This window comes from Girardinichthys multiradiatus, chromosome 21, assembly GCF_021462225.1.
Source record: "Girardinichthys multiradiatus isolate DD_20200921_A chromosome 21, DD_fGirMul_XY1, whole genome shotgun sequence".
Classification (NCBI taxonomy): Eukaryota; Metazoa; Chordata; class Actinopteri; order Cyprinodontiformes; family Goodeidae; genus Girardinichthys; species Girardinichthys multiradiatus.
Window position 1 is genome coordinate 33,528,126 of NC_061813.1, and position 20,644 is coordinate 33,548,769.

The 20,644-nt window shown below is 39.9% G+C and overlaps 1 protein-coding gene across 2 annotated transcripts in view; it reads left to right on the top strand.

The window, feature by feature from the left end:
- Nucleotides 1-785: 785 nt before the first annotated feature.
- LOC124857754 (rho GTPase-activating protein 21-like) overlaps nt 786-20,644 on the top strand; it is a 100,381-nt gene continuing 80,522 nt past the window's right edge. Inside the window, exons 1-2 of one of the 2 annotated variants that reach the window (XM_047349167.1) lie at nt 786-1,193; nt 3,368-3,612. In XM_047349167.1, the coding sequence (XP_047205123.1) occupies nt 3,502-3,612 (111 nt within the window). In that variant the 5' untranslated portion in view covers nt 786-1,193; nt 3,368-3,501. Of the gene's footprint in view, nt 1,194-3,367; nt 3,613-14,139; nt 14,318-20,644 lie in introns of those variants that run through there. The other variant, XM_047349168.1, reaches the window with a different exon arrangement.

Here is a 20,644-nt window from a genome sequence, read left to right on the forward strand (position 1 = left end):
TACCTGATGCATGCAGATCTCGGCAGATGCATGCTTCAATAAATATTCACACCCTTTGAACTTTTTACCCATTTGTCATAAAGCAAATACAAACTTCAACATTCCTGTCCTGCTTCACCCGTACACTTAATTTTTTTTTTTTTGCATAGTGCTTCACTGCTTTATTTTGGTGTATCACATAAAATCCAAAGGTAATTACAGATAATTTCAAAATGCAATATTTGGAGGAAACGAAGCAATGAATATTACACTGAATACCAAATGCATGGAGGTGTCAACATCATGCTGTTGGGGATGCAACAATGTAAAAATATTAAAATACGTTAAATTCTGTGGTGGTGACCAATAAAATACAATGTGAAAATTTTATTATTTTTCCAAAACATTATAACCTGCATTATTTCATACAATCTGTAGGATACTGCATGTGAATTTTCTATTTGTGTTGCAGAAAGGGATTAATGATGTGAAGTATTTTTTTATATAAAAAGTAGTTTACGGTTTTGCTTAAATCCATAATAATATATTGGTTTTAGGTTATGTTTTTCAATAAATAATAAAATGTGTGCTAAAAATCACATGTGATGGCCACAGCAGCACCGTAAACAATATAAAGCAGCTTTTCAGCTGGTGACCAGAATGAACCAGCTTCCACCCTTTACTGAAGCCGTTATGTAACGACGTCTCCCATTGGCCCGCCTTTCACTTCCATATTTAAACCCGCCGTCTGATTGGACAGCATGCTGCGAGGAGGCAAGTGGAAGGGGGCGGAGCTGCAACCGGGTTGGGAGATTCGTCAGTTATTCGTTCAGATTGTCGCGCCGCCAAACGGGAGGACGGAGGAGTACTTTTTGTCCCAATGTTTGGGAAGGGGGTGGTTTTCGCCTCGAATTAAATGTCGCAAATGGATGGACATGAATGAAGACTACAGGTTAAATTTTCTCGACGCCCCCCTAGCGGAGAAATGCTTCGTGAGGGGCGTTTACCGTGTTTTTTCCAGCGCGTTTTTCCTAACAGGTAGCGACCGTCAGTCAGTGTGCCGCTGAAACGAGACTGAATATCCCGCTTTATAATCTCTTGACAGCCTTTTTAAACCCATCCTTGGAGTGACGGAGGGATCTGGGAAGTGCTTTACTCTCATCACAATCATGGACAACGTGTCTTTTCACTCTGTTATTCATTATTTGTAACAGGTAGGTTTTGTTCCCAGTTATAACAACAACCCGTCTGTCCCCTTATTTGTCTGCAACGGTTTATAGTAACTGCTCCACTGGGATGTAGTTTCATTGAAGCATCAGATAAAAAATGGGATCCTAACAGCTGCTTGTGTGCTATTTTGGGAAACTGTATTTTGTATCCTGTGGTTGTGGCTTGGTTCATAATGACTGTTGTGGTGTTGTCCTTATTTGTGCACTTTCCCCTCATAGGGAACCACAAATTTCCTTTTAAAATTATATGTATCATCCTTTGCACACATGTTTTCCAGACATTTTCCCTATAAGGCATTTTTATTCTAAAATAATTTAAAAATTAAATTATAAACATCTCTTGTGCACCTGCTTCCATTATTATGTAAACTGCATGTATCTATAGATATGCTTGGGCCATGAGGTTCATGTCAAATTTATTAAAATGTTATTGTGCTGCAATTAACTTAAGTACAATTTGTTCACTCCTTGTCTGTTTGAATGTTAATGACTTATCTGAGGCTTGTTCACCCGGAGTAACTTTACAGATGAATGCTGATGATACAGTTGTATATCTACGCCAAAAAAAACAGTTGCTCAAATAGCATGTGGCATGGTGCAGAACAAGAAAATGTCAGTTTCACAAAAACTATTCTGCCAAAACTGCTAATATTTTCTTTCTAGATGATAGGCTAAATTTTACAAGAACTGCGTGTTAGGGGTCATCTGTCTTAAGTGGAAGAAAGCCTTTAAGGTTGTTATTGTCAAATTTCGACAGTGTAATTTGACAGCTTTTGGGATTAAATTGACATAATTGTGTTTGAATGGAAAACAATGTGTTTGCATACATGACAAATTTGAAATGGCCAAAAGTCATGTTTGTGTATTTTAACATTCTATATTTGGTCCTATGCGTTTTAGTTTGTATATATTTCTGAGTTTATTATGTTTTCCCACCTAATGATTTATGCTGATGATGCAGCTGTATATCACCACCACCTGTTTTGTTTTGAAGAAAGCCCTTAATACATTCAACCATAAAGTCCTCATTGCATAGTAAGTCATAGTAAGTCATTTCACAATAACATTTTTTAACCATATTTAAATAATTAAATACAATATGTTGGCATAGATGACAGAGTGTCCAAATGATTCATTGTAATGTTGGTGTTCCTCAGGGTTTTACATTCGGTCCTCTACTTTTCAGTCTGTATATTAATGACTTTCGGGAAGTTTGTCCACCAGATGTAGCTTGCAGGATATATACTTACAGTTTTATAGCTGCATGCCAATATTAGTGTCTGTTACATGTTTCAGAAGTTTTTGATTTCATTTGTCTCTTGTGTAACTTCTTTTGCCTCACTTTTTTTCATCATTTTGATTTTCTCACGACTATCTGTGTGCTTTGCATCTCGGTCGCTAATATCTATATGAATAAGGAGGCGTTAGGTCCAGTGAAAGCCATTTCAGTTGGAAAAATATATATTGGCATACATGCAGTGCTCTGCAATTGCAGTATTGGAGATATTGATTCTCTGTAGATGACTTTGATTCGATAAATTGTGCATCTCAATTTTATACTCTTAAGCTTTCAGATACTATGAATGAAAATGATCCTATATGACTTAATTAGACACATTTGCATGATGGAGTACGATTGAACATTGCAATAATATTGACTGTGATTATCCCAGTCGCTCTTTTTCCTCGTCAAAATGAGCCCATTATCCTTGAGTTTTGGCATCTTGGTAATTAGGATCTGTTTTCCATGTGGTCACAAAAGACAATGAAAGACCAACTGACCTTTCAGGTGACCTGTATTCAGGAGTTTAAATGCATGGAAATAGAATAGCCAGCCAAGTACTGCATCCAAACATTGCGTTGCGATTGCAAAATTGCACACACCTAAGCTGCAGTTGATTCAATATACTGTGCAGCTATAGTGTGCACTGTCACTTTTAAATAAAAGTAAATAAAAAATATTGTGGATCTGTTTTAATAATTGTATAAGGTAAACAAATACTTCACTTCCTTTTATATTTGTATTTTACTTTTAACTGAAGTAGATAAATACTCAAAAGGTTGCCATTATGCTATATTTATGGGATTTTTATGGTCTTATACTGAGATACAGGTTGAGTAAGGTTAGGTTTGACTAATTTCTACATATTTTTCTGCAGATTTGCAGCCACCGATCGACATGAAGAAAGTGGACGCTGTGGATTAGGATCTTTTTTGTTTGTTTTCCCCCTTCGTTTTCTATTTTCTTTTGTTTTTTGGGGCTTTATCCTCCTCACGTCAATGTGGGCTCTAAATGACCTCTCCCCACTCTGTGGTTTGGAATGAAATGATGGCAGCTCGTTGGAGTGATTCCCCACAGGACAATGAAGAGCGGAACCACACAGCTGTAACTCCCGCTTGTCAGGTAGGTTGTTGGATGCAGACGCTGCAGTTTAACTGCTCTTGGTGTGCAGCTGCAGGACTCCTGAGCTGTTTATGTTTTTTGTTTTGTTTTGAGTGCATCACACTGTAAATAATCTTTGACATGAAGTGGATTCCTGGCAGAGCATCTATTTCGGACACAATGCAGCTCTGTAGTGCTGCTCCGGAGTAGAACATTTCTTGCATGAAGATTCACTTGTTCTGAGTCGTCACCTGAGGTCTCTGTTAAGAACCTGACTTGGTGAGGACTGTTTTTGGAGGTATTTTCTTGTAGAGAACTCGTGACATGCCTGAGAAGTGTCGAAGCGAGCACAGGGAGAGTGAGCTAAGTGTTGCAGCACATCTGCCAGGGTTTGGGGGTGATTGGGTTCATTTTGTCCCTCTCTTTCCTCTGACAACTGGTTAAGTGTACAATGAGAGTTTTATGCTTGCAGAGCTGCTGATGTTACTGGGCTCTTTGTTGGTCTGCATGCCAGACTCTGAAAAAATGGCACATTGTCAAACTCATCTGGTTTTTTTTTTTTCCTTTTTTCCTTTGCTAAAGCGGTTACATCATCATAATCATCACTACCAGCCAGCTCCGCAGCGGCGGCATGTTTTGGAATAATCCATCATCTGAAAATGGCAACAGTGCTGCGAGTGTGTGTGTACGTGTGTGGCTGTAATCCTCTTACTGTGTCGGAACTAGCTGAGGATGGATGACATGAATCTAAAGCTCAGCATCCTGAGAGTGAAGCACGTACAAACCTCAAAGATCTGCTGCTGTCTTTCATTTGGTAAAGTCAGCATTTCAATGATTTTCCCAACGTAGTTGGGATACGTGTTTGTCCAGACCAGAACACGTGCATGGTAGAAAGCAGCCATTACAGTGTATTAATGTTGCAGTTTTAGAGAAATCTCATTAACCAAGGCATGGTTTTGTAGACATTAGCTGCCATGAAATCTTTTCTCTGCTTCCATCTCGGCAATCTAATAAATGCTTCCCACAGCAACACTCCGCTCTGCCTTTCTGTGGAAAACTCAAACCACCACATCCTCTCAAACTCCCAGCTGTTAAGCAGAAGCATCTGAAGCGCATCAGTCAGCTTCAAAACTCAATTTCCCTTTTCCAGAAATGACTCTAAACCAGCTGAGATCCACTTCTCGGAAATGATTTTTGACAGATAATTTGAAGAAATTAATATGATTCCTTACTTTCATTTATAACAGTGTTCTTAGAGGTTCTCAATGATTCTCACTATGCTTGCGAAGTGTCTTTCTTCTCTTCTAAAGTATTGTATAACATAATTATTACAGTAAGAATAATCTTTTCTATACCCTTTATTGTTAATGTGATACTTGGTCTTGCTAACTAAAGGACTACCTTTCAAGAAGAGCTGGGCGATACGGACAATAAATTGTACCAGTGTATTTTTTTTCTATTAAGCGGTTCCGATGATTATCACGATACAGTTTCAAATTAATAAGAGCATATTAAAATAAAAATTAATCATTTCAGAATTGGCTTTAGCAGAACCCACAAGTCCCTGAAGCAACGTCAGACATGGATTACAAGTAAACAAGATAAAAAAAATTACAGTTACTCAACTTGCACATAATAATGTACCAAACCTACGTACATTGCCGTTTAAAATTGCGAATATGTTTCACTGCAAGCATAAAATTATACAAATCAAGTTTCCACTGCTGGTTACAATGTTGTCCCCATCTTGTAAAAGTTCTTAAATAAAAGTGCCCCAAGGGACTGCCTGATAGGGCTCATGTGTAGTTTTAGGAACATAAAGGTGATAAAAAATTTACTTGGTGAATATTTTATTGGCATGTTTGTCTTTAACAAGCATTTAAATCCACCTCCCGAGTTCTGCTGAGGAACACAAAAAAACTCCCCGAGATTTAAAGCTCTAACCGCCGTCCCTTCAGGCTATGAGGAGAGCCGAGGGGCCTCATCTGCATCATCTTCAGGGAGATTTTCAGGGGGTCCTTTCTCCACAGCAAACCCAGACACACCCCACCCAGTCAGTGCCAAACCATGGATGCAGCACAATTAAGACCCAGCTGCTCTGATCATTAAGAGAAAAACACCCTGTGTGTGCAGCGTCTCCCTCACTGTGGCGCTTCCGCTTCTGTCCTTGCTCGACCTGCTGTCACGCTTAAACAAACCGGGTCGGTCCAAGAGCCAAGACCCCCTGTTTATGTCTCAGGGGTAAAAAATCAGCATAATACATTTTTTATAAGACCAGCTCATTTGTTATGATCTCATTCACCAAATTTGCATACTGTCAATGCATTTTACTATTACACCCTGGAATAAATTAATTATTTGCTGTAGCTGTTCAGAGAATAGACTTTATACCCTATTCCATCCATCCATCAAATCTGTGAAAAGAATATCTTGAACTTTTCTAATGATAATTTAAAGATAGTCTTAAGATGAAGTGGGAAGTCTGAAAAACTGAGTCTGTACTTTTGTGATTAAAAATGTGAAGGAACCCTGAAAGCAGTAGAGAAGTGTGTGATGAAGCCATGTGTGGTATGCATGAAGGTAAACGTGAAAACGTTTTTGCAGACATAAACTGCATCCATCATTCTTGTCAGGGAAGATGAGGCCAATGGCGGTCCTCTGAGCCATGTTCTCAGCTTTGCAGCCCCTCCCAACTCTATAAACCCCCTGCTCTTTTTTCTCTTTCTCCTGATCCAAATGCTTGCCTTTCACCCATCCTCTATTCCCGTGTGTTTTCAGTGATCCTATATTTAGCCCATGGAAAGATGAATGTTAAGGGAAAAATGTAATCAGTGCACTGGAGTTGCTCTCTTTTTCCCCTGGATGGTGTAACAAGAAATGTAAATGTAAGCATTGGTCAGCCTACCAACTGTAGTTGGTTTGTCCCTTCTAGGACCCTGTTTTCTTTTTTCCATGGGAGCTTTTTCCACAGACACCTTCAGCTGTACGTGGAAAAACTTCAACTCAGACCCTCAGATTTGTTTGTGTTTTTATTCATAACGGTTTCATTGCTCCGTTTAGGCCATGCAGGAGTTATTCTGTTAAGAGGAAGATTATAAACCCCTTTATTGTTAGCATTCCGGGCTGTGGCAGCTTATCAGACAAAGCAGAGTCAGAAGCATTTTCATTAGCATGAATCTGAGAAGCACATTTGCATTTGGTCAACAAATCAGGCGTTCTCTCATGTTAACCAAAGGAGACACTGAACCGGACGTGTCATTGCTTTAGTCTTACCCCGGGAACCCAAAGTGACATTGGATTAAAATGGATTGCAGTTTTTCCAGATTTAGACCAGAGCTAATGTCTCTGTAAAGGTCAAACTGAATCATCTGTTTGTTCTGCATCTGAATTAGTGTTGTCCAGAATCTGTGCGCATGAATGTTTCATACATGCAAAAGGAGCGCTGTTGCCTTGCAGCAAGAAGGTCCTGGGTTCGATTCCCGGCCGGGGGTCTTTATGCATGGAGTTTGCATGTTCTCCCCATGCATGCGTGGGTTCTCACCGGGTACTCCAACTTCCTCCCACAGTCCAAAGACATGCCTGTTAGGTTAATTTGTCTCTCTAAATTGCCCCTAGGGTGTATGAATGAGTGTGTGCATGGTTGTTTGTGTGTTGCCCTGCGATGGACTGGTGACCTGACCAGGGTGTACTCCCCCTCTCGCCCATAGACTGCTGGAGATAGACACCAGCTTCCCCGTGACCCACTATGGAATAAGCGGTAGAAAATGACTGACTGACTGACTATATATATATATATATATATATATATATATATATATATATATATATACACTGTATATAGATATTATTCTTTCCATTTCACAGTTACAGTGCCTTGCGAAAGTATTCGGCCCCCTTGAAATTTTCAACCTCTTGCCACATTTCAGGCTTCAAACATAAAGATATAAAATTCAAATTTTTTGTGAAGAATCAACAACAAGTGGGACACAATCATGAAGTGGAATGAAATTTATTGGATGTGTCAAACTTTTTTAACAAATAAAAAACTGAAAAGTGGGGCGTGCAATATTATTCGGCTCCTTTACTTTCGGTGCAGCAAACTCACTCCAGAAGTTCAGTGAGGATCTCTGAAGGATCCATTGTTGTCCCAAATGACTGATGATAATAAATAGAATCCACCTGTGTTTAATCAAGTCTCCGTATAAATGCACCTGCTCTGTGATAGTCTCAGGGTTCTGTTCAAAGCGCAGAGAGCATCATGAAAACCAAGGAACACACCAGGCAGGTCCGAGATACTGTTGTGGAGACGTTTAAAGCCGGATTTGGATACAAAAAGATTTCCCAAGCTTTAAACATCCCAAGGAGCACTGTGCAAGCAATCATATTGAAATGGAAGGAGTATCAGACCGCTGCAAATCTACCAAGACCCGGCCGTCCCTCTAAACTCTCATCTTGAACAAGGAGAAGACTGATCCGAGATGCAGCCAAGAGGCCCATGATCACTCTGGATGAACTGCAGAGATCTACAGCTGAGGTGGAAGAGTCTGTCCATAGGACAACAATCAGTCGTACACTGCAAAATCTGGCCTTTATGGAAGAGTGGCAAGAAGAAAGCCATTTCTCAAAGATATCCATAAAAAGTCTCGTTTAAAGTTTGCCACAAGCCACCTGGGAGACACACCAAACATGTGGAAGAAGGTGCTCTGGTCAGATGAAACCAAAATCAAACTGTTTGGCCACGATGCAAAACGATATGTTTGGCATAAAAGCAACACAGCTCATCACCCTGAACACATCATCCCCACTGTCAAACATAGTGGTGGCAGCATTATGGTTTGGGCCTGCTTTTCGTCAGCAGGGACAGGGAAGATGGTCATAATTGATGGGAAGATGGATGGGGCCAAACACAGGACCATTCTGGAAGAAAACCTGTTGGAGTCTGCAAGAGACCTGAGACTGGGACGGAGATTTATCTTCCAACAAGACAATGATCCAAAACATAAAGCCAAATCTACAATGGAATGGTTCACAAATAAACGTATCCAGGTGTTGGAATGGCCAAGTCAAAGTCCAGACCTGAATCCAATCGAGAATCTGTGGAAAGAGCTGAAGACTGCTGTTCATGAACGCTCTCCATCCAACCTCACTGAGCTCGAGCTGTTTTGCAAGGAAGAATGGGCAAGAATTTCAGTCTCTCGATGTGCAAAACTGATAGAGACAAACCTCAAGAGACTTGCAGCTGTAATTGTAGCAAAGGGTGGCGCTACAAAGTATTAACACAAGGGGGCCGAATAATATTGCATGCCCCACTTTTCAGTTTTTTATTTGTTAAACAAGTTTGACACATCCAATAAATTTCATTCCACTTCACGATTGTGTCCCACTTGTTGTTGCTTCTTCACAAAAAATTAGAAGTTTATATCTTTATGTTTGAAGCCTGAAATGTGGCAAAAGGCTGACAAGTTCAAGGGGGCCAATTACTTTCGCAAGGCACTGTATTTGCTTCTTTTGGTTGGTCTATTTGGTTAAAACGCTTTAAAATCCAAGGACGTTTGCTTCGCTGAATTTTCCAGATGCAAGAATAGATAAGTGATTGTGACATTTAATTTGAAGATGGAAGAAAGGAGAGAGCAGAAAGTGTGAAAACAAACTAGAGTACCATCGCTGGAAAATGCCCCCTGCTCTTTCTTTATCATCTTATGTCCCTTTGTTGCCATTTGGCTCAATGTCACAGCTTCTACCACCTGGATGTCTCCATCCTTCTGGCTGATGATCGGAGCATAGAGGGGGTGTGTTAGGGCGAAAGATGCAGGCAGAAATTCAGATCAGAACCAATCTGACGCTCTCTGTCAAAACACTTCAATTATCTGGTTTCATTATTGGCTTTGAGGCAGGACAATGTTCACCTTTGAGTTGCTGAAGAGCTCAGTTTATTTGCATTGCATCTCTCTCGGGCAGCATTCACACTCCCCCTCCCTCCTGACACACTCCACTCCCTGCAGGCTTCATAAGCCACAGATTATGCAATGCTCTGTGTAGTAGCAGGCGCATGGTAAGAGGATAGACACCTGAAAGGTCATTTAACACAAATCATCAAGTGCAACATCATGTGAAATAGCAATCTGGGGTTTTCCTCCAGCATTATGTAATACGATGTTATCGGGAACGTATCTTGGCCCTCGGTGGTGTTAGTGTGGGTTTCAGGCTAGGCAGGAAACCTCATTATGTCCTGAAAGTATCTTCTGTGGTAAGCAACAAGGGCGGTCAGATGAAGGAGGGATTTTATGAATGGATGATGGGAAAAGTCACAGAAAGGCTATGTCAAAGTGTTTATCAGAGCGTTAACTGTGTTCAATCAGGTGTAGGAGTTGCTTGAGGAGGTTGCTGGAGTTCCCGGTGGAAGTACGGGAAGTCATTCCACCTCCTCAAACAAGCAGGTTTAGTCAATTTGTTGTCTTATTGGCTCAATAGGTTCCTTCGCCAGTTCCTACTCCAATTTCATACCAATGTGTTGCCATTTCATTCAACTTCCATTTGGTACTATGTCATACCCACGTTCTTAAACCACTGCATATCAGTTTATTTTTCTTTGTTGTTAAATATTGCTATAAATTATGAAGATAATAAAGGCTCAAATCTCATGTATAATTTAATTTAACTGTATTGTTTTCTGAAGACTTTGTATTGTACACTATTTCAATTTATTTTGGTTGTGATCCGCTTTATGGCTAGTTGTTAAGAAAGCCAACAGGCTAGTGTCTTAAATCAAACAATAATGATTCTGACCGCCCTGGTAGATATCATTTATTGCAGTCATATACCCACATTTCCTCATTTATTAGGTATTTGTTGCTAGCACATGGTTGGACCCCTTTTTGTCTTTAGAAGTACCAATTCTTCATGGTACAAATTGTTAGGAATGCCTAGTTTGGTCCATATTGACATATTACTCAGTTTCTGCAGATCTATCTGGTGTACGATGTGGTGTACGTCCATGACGTACACCACATCGAAAAAGGGACTCTATTGGAGTTTGGTGAACTCTTTGCCATGTACACGAAATCGGTTTGAGATGATTTGAGCTTTTTGTCATGAGGCATTATCCTGCTGGAAGTAGCAGTCAGAAGATGTGTTCAAATATCTTCTGTTCTGTTATACCCAAACCAACAACCTGAAACATTGCTAAGGCACCATGGATCCAACCTTTCTTGCGGTTTACGCCAAATCCTGTCCGAACCATCTGAATGTTGAAGCTGGAATCAAAATCTGTTTTAGGAATGCACGACATGTCGGCATTAACATCGGTATCGGCCGATGTTTGCTATTTTCAGTATCGGTCCTGATATTAATAACGAACGTTTATCTCCATCTTGTTGTCAGTTTTGTATGTGGTTGGGGAAGGGGTTGATCATGTGGTATTTGTTTGGCCATGTGACAGTGATTGTGACACAGCGCAGGATTGTGTGGTGTCCGGAAACAAATAAGCACTTTCAGCGGTGTGGTCATTTTTTCACAGTGTTGACGGTAGGGAAGTATATTTAATCTGTAAATATCGGTTATCGGCCCGAAGTTTCACATCGGTGCATCCCCTATTTTTTTTTTCCAATTGTTTCCAGAGGTTGTGAGCCTGTTTCTAATGTAGCCTCAGTTTCCTGTTCTTTGCTGTTAGGAGGGGTCGTCTGCTGCTGTAGCCCATCAGCTTTAACGTTTGACGTATTGTGCCATCAGAGGTGGTCTTCTGCATACCTTGGTTGGACCATTTTCTGTGTGTGAAACTCCTACTAAATCCGAAGTTTCTGAAATACTCAGACCAGCTCATCTGGCACCAACAACCATACTATGTTTGCAATCGCCTAAATCCTGTTTCTTTACCTATTTGGTGCTTGGTTTGTACATCAGCAAGTCGTCTTCACCACGTCTAGATGCCTGAATGGTTGGAATTGCAGCCATGTGATTGCATTGGCTGATTTGCTATTTGTGTTAACGAGTAATTAAACAGGGGTTAAGAGTAAACTGGAAACAACATAAACTTAATCAGCTGTGACAACGACAATTTGTACATTTAAGGAATCAAAGTTTCGCCTTGAATTAGTATCATTTTGTATAATTTCTCTGCTTCAGGCACTCTGCGAGCTGTAATCTACGTGGTGTGTTGTTTTGCTGTGTACCGACTGTGTGAGAGCAACACAGGATCCATAAATCAGAATTGATTGGATTATATTTACTTCACTGTGGGGGGGAAGGGCACATGCTTTTACTTTTTACTGGACTGTCCCTGGCTTGTGATGAAACAGTGGTTTTCTAAACAGGTATCTTTCCCACTATTGTGTATGTAATCGAGGTCTTCAGTACCTGGAAACACATTTGAAATGTTTATTTGCTTTTAATAAGACGTTGCATGAACAACTACACAATGAGAAACAGAGAGTGAAGTATTTTATTGTTGGCGTTTGTGGTGGTGCTTTGTTTCTTTTCAGCACCGATGTTTTAAGGGGTATCAGTGTCAGTGTCTTCCTCTGCAAGGTGTTCATGCTAATTGTTATTTGACAGTATTTGTTAAATAAACTTTTTAGGGATTTTCAGGTGTTAAGTGCATATATGTTCTTGGTAGCCTGGTTTTATGGCAGGTCTGTTATGTTAAAGGAGTAAAAGGTAATAAAAAGGCTGCCTGATCGGGGTGAGCAGCTGCTGGGACCTGAAGCAACCTGCTGAACGGGGGGTTTGTATGTCTGTTTCTGTTCAGTGTCGGTAAATAAACACCTTTTTGGTCTGTTTCAAGCCTCCTACAGCAGCTAAGGCATTTCTAACAGTGCCTCATCAATTTCATGTTTTGCGCATTCAAGTACTGCAGGATGGATTTAACTTTCTATTAGCAAAAAAAGAATTTCTGCTGTGCAGATCTTTTTTTACAGACAGTTTTATTTTTGACCTATTACACATAGACATTGGTCTGCTACCAACTTATTAGGACTGCTTGGAGTAGATTTGTTTAGCCACTGCATGGACGATGCTTTCTTTATTTCTGACAAGTGCTAAAATTGTTATTTTAAGGTTCATCACTGTTCTATGTCTTCTCATTCTCTGAATAATGCCTCTCACTGTGGTTCGCTGGAGTCCCAAAGCCGTAGAAACTGCAGACAGATGGGTGTGAACGACTTTGTCTCTTATCTGTTCTTGAATTTCTTTATATTATGTTGCTTTTTAAAAATATTTTAGCTTACTTCATGTTGTCAGACAGGTTCATATTAGGTGGTTTCTTGTTTCTACAGATTGGACAGCGATCAGGTCTTTTTGTGGATATTGAAATTGAACACAAAGGTGTGGTTAATCACAGGTAAATAATGTTTTTCCCTTATTAAAATCATCATTTGAGAAATGCTTTTTGTAGTTACTCGGATTATCTTTGTCTGATCTCAAACATGAGTGTGAGAAAAACTGAAAAAATCGGTAAGGGAGGAAATACTATTTCCCAGTACTGTATCTCAACCTCGAATCATGTCACACTGCTTCAACAATTGTAAAGTCCAAGCCTTTTTCTCAAACTTTTTGCTTTACTGTTATCAACAAATTCTGTAATAATAATAATACACTTCATTTCAATTAAAATGACGGTGGTGCTTTTTAATTACGAGCATTCTGAATATGGTTTTCCAGCATTTTTGCTGGATTAAGATTTGACAGTGCAGATTGTTGACATAACCTCCTGGCCTGTCTGACTTTTGTGTCTGCACAATTACTCAAGGCAATGTTTACGTCTATGAAATGACCGGAGTTCATCGCTTCAAGATAAAGTACGCGACAGTGGGGGCTGCAGCAGCAGGCTTACCTCCTGCTGTATTTTTTTTGCAGAGTAATGCAAAAAAAAAGAAGCATCCTGCATTGCCGATGATGCAGCAGCAGTCAGATCCAGAGTTATAGGTAGCACACTCCTCTTCTCTGCAGCTTTACTCAGGACAACGTTGACTTTACAAACCCTGCCTTTTAACTTGTGTTTGGGACCATGACAGGAGCCTTTAGGAGTTCTGCATTGCAGCCTGATTGATGGTTTTCTAGAGGGATCTTTTGGTGCTCTGAATCTCATTGTGCCGCTGCATGGCACCGCTGCAGAGACAAGCACAGGGTGGCACGACGAGTTGAGAGGCTAGAGGGAGGTTCACCAACATGGAGAGGACAGAAAAAAGTGCAACTTGCTCTGTTCTCTTTCACGCTTCTCCTTCTTCATCGTCACCGTTCTGCAGTGTGCATCTTGCTGTCTAAACGTGACGATGACTCTTCTGCATATCAACATCCAGGTGGACGTTTTGGCTCTCGGCTGCTGATAACTCTCTCCTGTTACCCTCATTTTTCACCAGGCAGTTTTAAAAAAATGTTTTGAACTCAGAGGATTATCTCAGACACAAGCAGCCTGAATCATTAACGCACAGCTAATAAATCGTGGCTGCGCTGTTGGCCACAGCTGATGGGGGTACCCGTTGGGTTCACAGATGGGAGCTGAGGTGCATGTTCAGCTGATGACTCCGTCTCATCCCTCCTTCGCTTTTTGAGGAGCATCGCTGTCTGCAGGGAGCCTCCGGAAGCAGCGGGGTTCAACACAGACGACTGACGGAGAGTTGTCCGAGCAGCTTGTATTTTTTCAGTGCAAATGACACATCTTAAAGTTCTGGACTGCATGATTAGAAACAACTGGAACCTGATCTGTGATCTGTACTGCGCCTGGAGCAATCAGGTCAGTTTTATAATGATTTTTGTTTTTTAGGATGTCTTTAAGGACTTATGAGTCTTCTCTCACCGTCTGGTTACAGGATGTTATTTCCAGTCATCAGCATACAGCTGCAAGGTTTCAAACGTTGCTTAAATTTCTAGATTTAGGTCACCATTCCTCATCTAGAGCCTGCCGCTCTAAGATGACCATCCGTGCGATGCAGAAATTACAGACAAATTCACAGCAGTCATTTGGTGAGAAGTAGGGTATACCCTGCACAAGTTGGCAGTCCATCACAGGGCAATTTAGGGCAATTTAGAGAGACCAAACTTTCTTGACTGTGAGAGAAAGCTGGAGTACCCAGAAAGAACCCATGCAAGAACGGTGAGAACACTGAAACTCTATGCAAAAAGGCTCTGGCCCGGAATTAAACCCAGGACCATCCGTCTGTAAGGCGACGGTGCTGCTAACAATGGCATCATTGTGCAGCCTCCATCCTTCCATCCATCTTCTTGTCTGTTTCTCTTTATTTAAACGTACTGACATGTGATTTTTGTGGACCGCTGCACACTTATAGGATTGCCCTGGTAGTAGGGGTGTACTCTCTTGAAAACCCCTAAACTATAGGTGAATTTTTAGGATGATTGGCTGCTTTGTAAGTCAAGTCCTAGTTTAAACTTCTCTACAGATCATATTTTCTACTTTCCGGCACATTAAGTTCTGGGTAAAAAAATATTTGGGTCTTATGGTCAAAACAAGATCTGTTATGGCTCAGAAGAACAAGCTCTCTAAGCTTTACCTGGCACGACTGACTGCAACTGCAGGCAAACATGCGATGGGGCCTTATCATCAAAAAAGTCATTATAGATACAGAGGAACTCGCGTGAGTCTGTCGCTTTTTAATGCCAGACTTCTTACAAAAATAAGATATGACATTACAGAAGTTTGTAGCTGTGTGTGGAAAAAATAAGAGTTCATAATGTTCTGCCATCTTTTTTGAGAGGCTGGAAAGCTCTCAGGAGTCCTCCAGCAAAGGCATCCCTTACATTTTAGCTATTAATAGCCAGCCTTCATTCAGAGCTGTGGAACAGGAGACCATGGCTTGTTCAGCATGCTGACCTCCGGGTGTCCCGGTGTGTCCGCAGGGAGCGCCTCGTGCATCTTCAGGTGGTTTAAAGCCAAGTTCAATAAAGTATTTTTTGTCCTGAACAACGTGTTTAAAGAATTATCAGTATGGTGGTAGCTTCGCCACTCACTGGTAAAAGTTAAGGACCAAACCAAGAACACAGAAGAAAGGATCTAGTATTTATAATTTGATAAACATGGAACGAGTGAAGGGTATGTAAATTACTTAATTTGAAAGGAGCGGCCATATCAAGAACAGCAACAGCAGAGAGTTTCTTATGTAAACCCACAATACTATCCCTGTTAAACTCTAAACTACATGTTCTAAACTAAGCAGGTTCTGGTAATGGGCCAGTTCTTGCTGTATGATAAACTTGTGTAATTGGCCACACATTTCTGATTGGTGCAGATCTACTTTTAGCTCTTAAAGAGAAATTAGTATCGTCCAAACTCCAAATTGGCATGTCAAACAAAATCTGAAAATTGATATCTGCCAAGAAAACTTATCAGCTGCTATCATTCTGCTACCAGAGCAGACTGAACACTGGAGCAGTTGTTCATTCTCCTACCTACTGCTTTAGGACAGTTGATAGATGCAGGATGTGTAAGAATCAAAGCGGCTTAGTGTTCAGAGAATGATGCATGTGTGTTAGCATCTGGGCACACTGATACGGGTTTTTGTCTGTCATAAAGTGCTCTGTATCGTGTCATCTGCTTGGAGCAGTTTCTGTCTGTGTGGACAGAAGTCAGCTTGGCACCCTTACAAGCGTGTCATATCTCTGACATGCCTCTTTGGCTTTTCCCCTGGACTCTTGCACAGACAGCTCATTGTTTCGTGCATTTTTCCTCCCTTCTCTCCACTTCTTAATTTTGCCATGGAATGTCTGATGTGAGGAGTAAAGAGGTCTTGCCGCGTTGAGCAATGCGCTGCCTCCCCTACCCCTAATTTAATTTTAGCCATGCTGAAAATTGTTTGTGTCTCAAGCCGAACTGATGGGCCTCTGTTTCCAGAAAGCCGCTGAAAACAGTCTCTGTGCGCCAGCAGCACAGCACCGAGGCCTCATGAAATATTTACAGGCTAACACCTGGTGTGAGACCGAGAACGAAAGGCTGTGGATTCAACAACATTGCTACCAATAACTGGGAGCCTCAGCTCTAATAATAAGTTGGCCTGACAATTATATTTCTAACTCTGTTCCTTTTAGTAGTGTCTTCAATGAGCATATCATCAAAGTTATGGTGCATTCACACCAGGAACGTCCTTTGGTCTGCTTGTTTGATCCGGACTAAAAGCGGACATTATTTTTTGCTTTTGGAGCGATTTGCTTTCACATTGTACTTTTTTGCATGTGAATTATAACTTGTAAACGAAGCCATGCATGTGCCGATTGTTGCTCCTATTAGACAGAAATGACTAGGGTGGGTCAGAGCACGGACCCAGAAATGGAGGAAACCTTGTTTAATGCATCTCGAACCCTCTTTCCTTCATTTTCTCGCTCAACATGCTGAACACGACGGGGTTTAGCATGTTCTTTTGGTTATGTGTTCATCTGCCCAAATATCAAGGAGGCTGTTGGAACCCACAGCCATGGAAACAACATGAAAGATGCGGTACAAACCTTTCTGGAACTTTCAAAATAAATTGCATTTAACCTTCTTCCGGCACAGCCAAGGAAAGGGTAACAGCGGACTTCCCATGATGCCACTGTCCATATAAAACCCCAACTTCTCCCACAAGTCACTTTCTTCCATGACGGTGATGACCAGGATAGGGGAGGCACAGCGCGCTAATGTCTCCCTGCTGGCAAACAGACATAACTCTTCAACTGGATCCAAGGGTGTCTTAAGATCACGCGATCATATGCACAAGTTATGTACGAATGAATCACTGTATGTGTATCCGGTATTCATTCAAGAACGAGAATAATTAAGGTACAAGCATTGCCTAATTTTCTCTCTGAGGCCTGCAGAAGCAAACTGTGTTGCAGAGAATTCCCCTGCAGAGACGCGGTCTTAACGAAGCCGAGTGGAGCGGTTTTCCCAGTCTGAAAGAAGGACAACAGTAGCGGCATCACCTCGGTAACATGCAGTGTGGTCAGCGGACAGAACGGGCCGCCCGGCCACTGCTCCGGAGGTTAGCTGGAAGCTAACCTTTTGTTCACAGAGCTTTCTTCAAACTTTGTCGTCGCCCGGACAACTCCTCAGCACGGTTCATACGAGGTTAGGGTTTGGGCAGAGTAATAGGAAAAGATTTATGATCTGAACGTTTTTCATTTTATGAAGTTTGGTTTTGTTTGTGTTGAACTCTGCTATCTTAGTGCTAGCAGGCTATCTGCAGCACACGTGCTCAGTTTTGTGCTCTGTTTTTATGTGTTTTTGAATTTAAGACAAACTTTACTTGAAGGGTTATTTTAAACACAGAAGAATGATCATAACGCGCCGTCCGCTCTTATGCATTTTAACCCTTTTTATTAACGGTATTTTAAAGGTGTGTGTTTGATTCTGGTGCTAAGCTATCTAATTTCCCCTCGGGGATCAATAAAGTATCTTTGAATTGAATTGAATTGAATTGAATTCGTTTGTTAGCTTTAATTGCTAAAAGCTAATGAAACACCATTAAGCGCCATTTCTCCAGAAAGATTTGGCTCTTTTCCCAAATATTCCCTTAATAATATTTCTTTAAATATTATTTTAATAAATAAAGGCAGCTAATGAGACGCCGTTGAGAATTAGTCATCCAGAAGGTTGGTTTTATTCAGCAGATCATTCTTTAAAACATTATTTTATTTTATTTAAGTAATATTTTATCTGATCTTGCATTGTGAAGGGTTGTCTAAACGTCTGCTGATTATTGCCTAAGTTAGTTCCAAGACTAACTTAAAGATAATCCTTGGTTCTCAAACATAAACATTGCATGGTAATGCTGCATCACTCTTTTGGTCATCATTTCCAATCATCTTTAATCAACTTGTTTATATTGTACATAGCCCATTAGTCTTCGTTATTCTTTAATTCTGCTTGGTAGTTTAGTTGGATAGTTTTAGCATAGTAAAGAGTTTGTTGATTGAAATATGTTTGACTTTGAGTTGACTTATTTTTGTTAATAAATTCTTGTATTTTAAGAAATTGTGTGAATTAATTCCATATATGTGTAGAGTTTATGCTGTTCAATAATGTCAGAGCTCGTCTCACACCTTTCTATTTTGTCCTAATACCATCGCCTTACTGGGCTAGTATTCACAGAATAACCCTTAACAGACCGAAATATTATTTGATAAAATATTAAATTATAAATATTAAATAAAATTTTCAGATTCATAATCACAACAAGGCACAGTGTCTCCTTGTTGCTCCAGGTCCATCCACTGCTTATTGTTTGTAGCATCGATGGTGTAGTAGCATTAGCAACACTGAAGGGCTAGTTTTTCCCATGATGCCCTGCTATGGTGGCTCGTTAAGTTCAAAAAGGCGTATGTTTCCTGTATTTGGGTCAGATCGAGGCCAGTTCATATTAACACCAGAAACCAACCGCACCAGTGTCCATTTTGAAGTGTAGTTTCTGGATAGAGCATATTTACAGAAAATAAAAGGTTTTTTCATCTTAAATGCAAAATGCGTGTATTTTTGTACCGCTTTGGCCTAATTACCACTCTGAGTGGGTTGTTCTTTCAGCAAATGGCATGTTTTAGTTTGTGTAGTCCAGTTAATGATTATTCGAATAATAAATTAGTTGACAATAATAATTAATCATGATTAATTGACTATTGAAATAATTAAGTACATTAATAAGTACATTGTATTAAGAATCTGGTCCCTGTAAAAGTATTCAGCCGTATTGCATTGCGCGATTAGAACGTAGTGTTGCATGATTAGAAGGACGCGTTGCGCGATGATAACAGTGTTGCGCGGTTAGAACGTAGCGTTTAGTGTTGCACGGTTAAAATGTAGCGTCGCGTAATTAGAATCGAGCACTGCACGATTAGAACGTAGTGTTGCGTGATTAGCAAGGTTTTAATAGTTTTGCAGTTTTCATTAGTTTTTATTTATATTTAGTTTTGATTTCACATTTTCAGTTCTATTTTAGTTTTAATTTGTTTTTAGCTTTTGTTTGCTAGTTTAGTTTTTATTTTTTTAAATGCTTAGTTTCAGTTTAGTTTTTATTAGTTTCAGTTATAGTTTTAGTCTTTTTTTCTGAAAACAAATCCAGGGACATTTCCAGCCCAGAGATTAAAAGAAATAAATGTTATCAAGATATAATGAAAACAATGGTACAGTTACAGTTTCATTTATTTTAAAATATTTATTCACAATTAAACTATAAAAATCAAGTGTAATAGCGGGGAAGTCTATCCACACTGTTAGCATTTCCTAAGAGTAATAAAACAAATAAATAGCAGTAGTAATGTCTGTCTTCTTTGCCCTCCTCCTTTTTCTAACACTCATCTGCTCTTTCCCTGTTCTTAGCTTACTCTTTCTATCAGTCTTTCTATTTTCCTCCTCTCCTTTTCTATCAGATGTTCACTATTCTAAAAGAGACATAATATAACCACAATCCTCTCCAAAAACATTAGAGTATATAACATACTGAAAAATTACAATTTAACAAATAAAACAAGATTGTTTTTTTCAGATACCCTTTAGTAGTTGGATATTTTTTGAAATTAGGAAACTAAGATAATCCTTTAAATATTAACTTTTCTTTAATTATTTAACTATTTTCCTCAGTTGATGAAATACCAAAATTACCATATTTGGCAAAACAAAAACAAAAAAACAACAATTTTTACTTGGAGCTACAGGCTCATACAACAGAAGAAATGCACATTTAACCAGGTGATTCTCTCTCCCATCTCATCATTCTCAGTTCATGCAGTTCTTCCCTCATTCACTTTCCCTGTTACTGACTCCTTTCAGTAACTTTCATATGTCCAAAATGAGTGGAAAACACCCCTCAGCCTGAGTTCACAAATCACTGTAATAAATTAGCCATACAACTAATAACTAACTCAGGAAATTTAAATTAAAGGTCACCAATCAATTCTAAAACATCTTACTTTGGACAAATCCTTGTTGACACTGTAGCTCCAATTTTCCAAATCTGGGAGTTGTGCTCTTGTCTTCCTATTTGCTGTTCGGTTCGTTCCTAAAAACTTAGTTTATTAGCATTTGTGTCCTCACCTTTAGTAAAACAAGACACATCCAAGTCATTTTTTTTTACCATTTGTT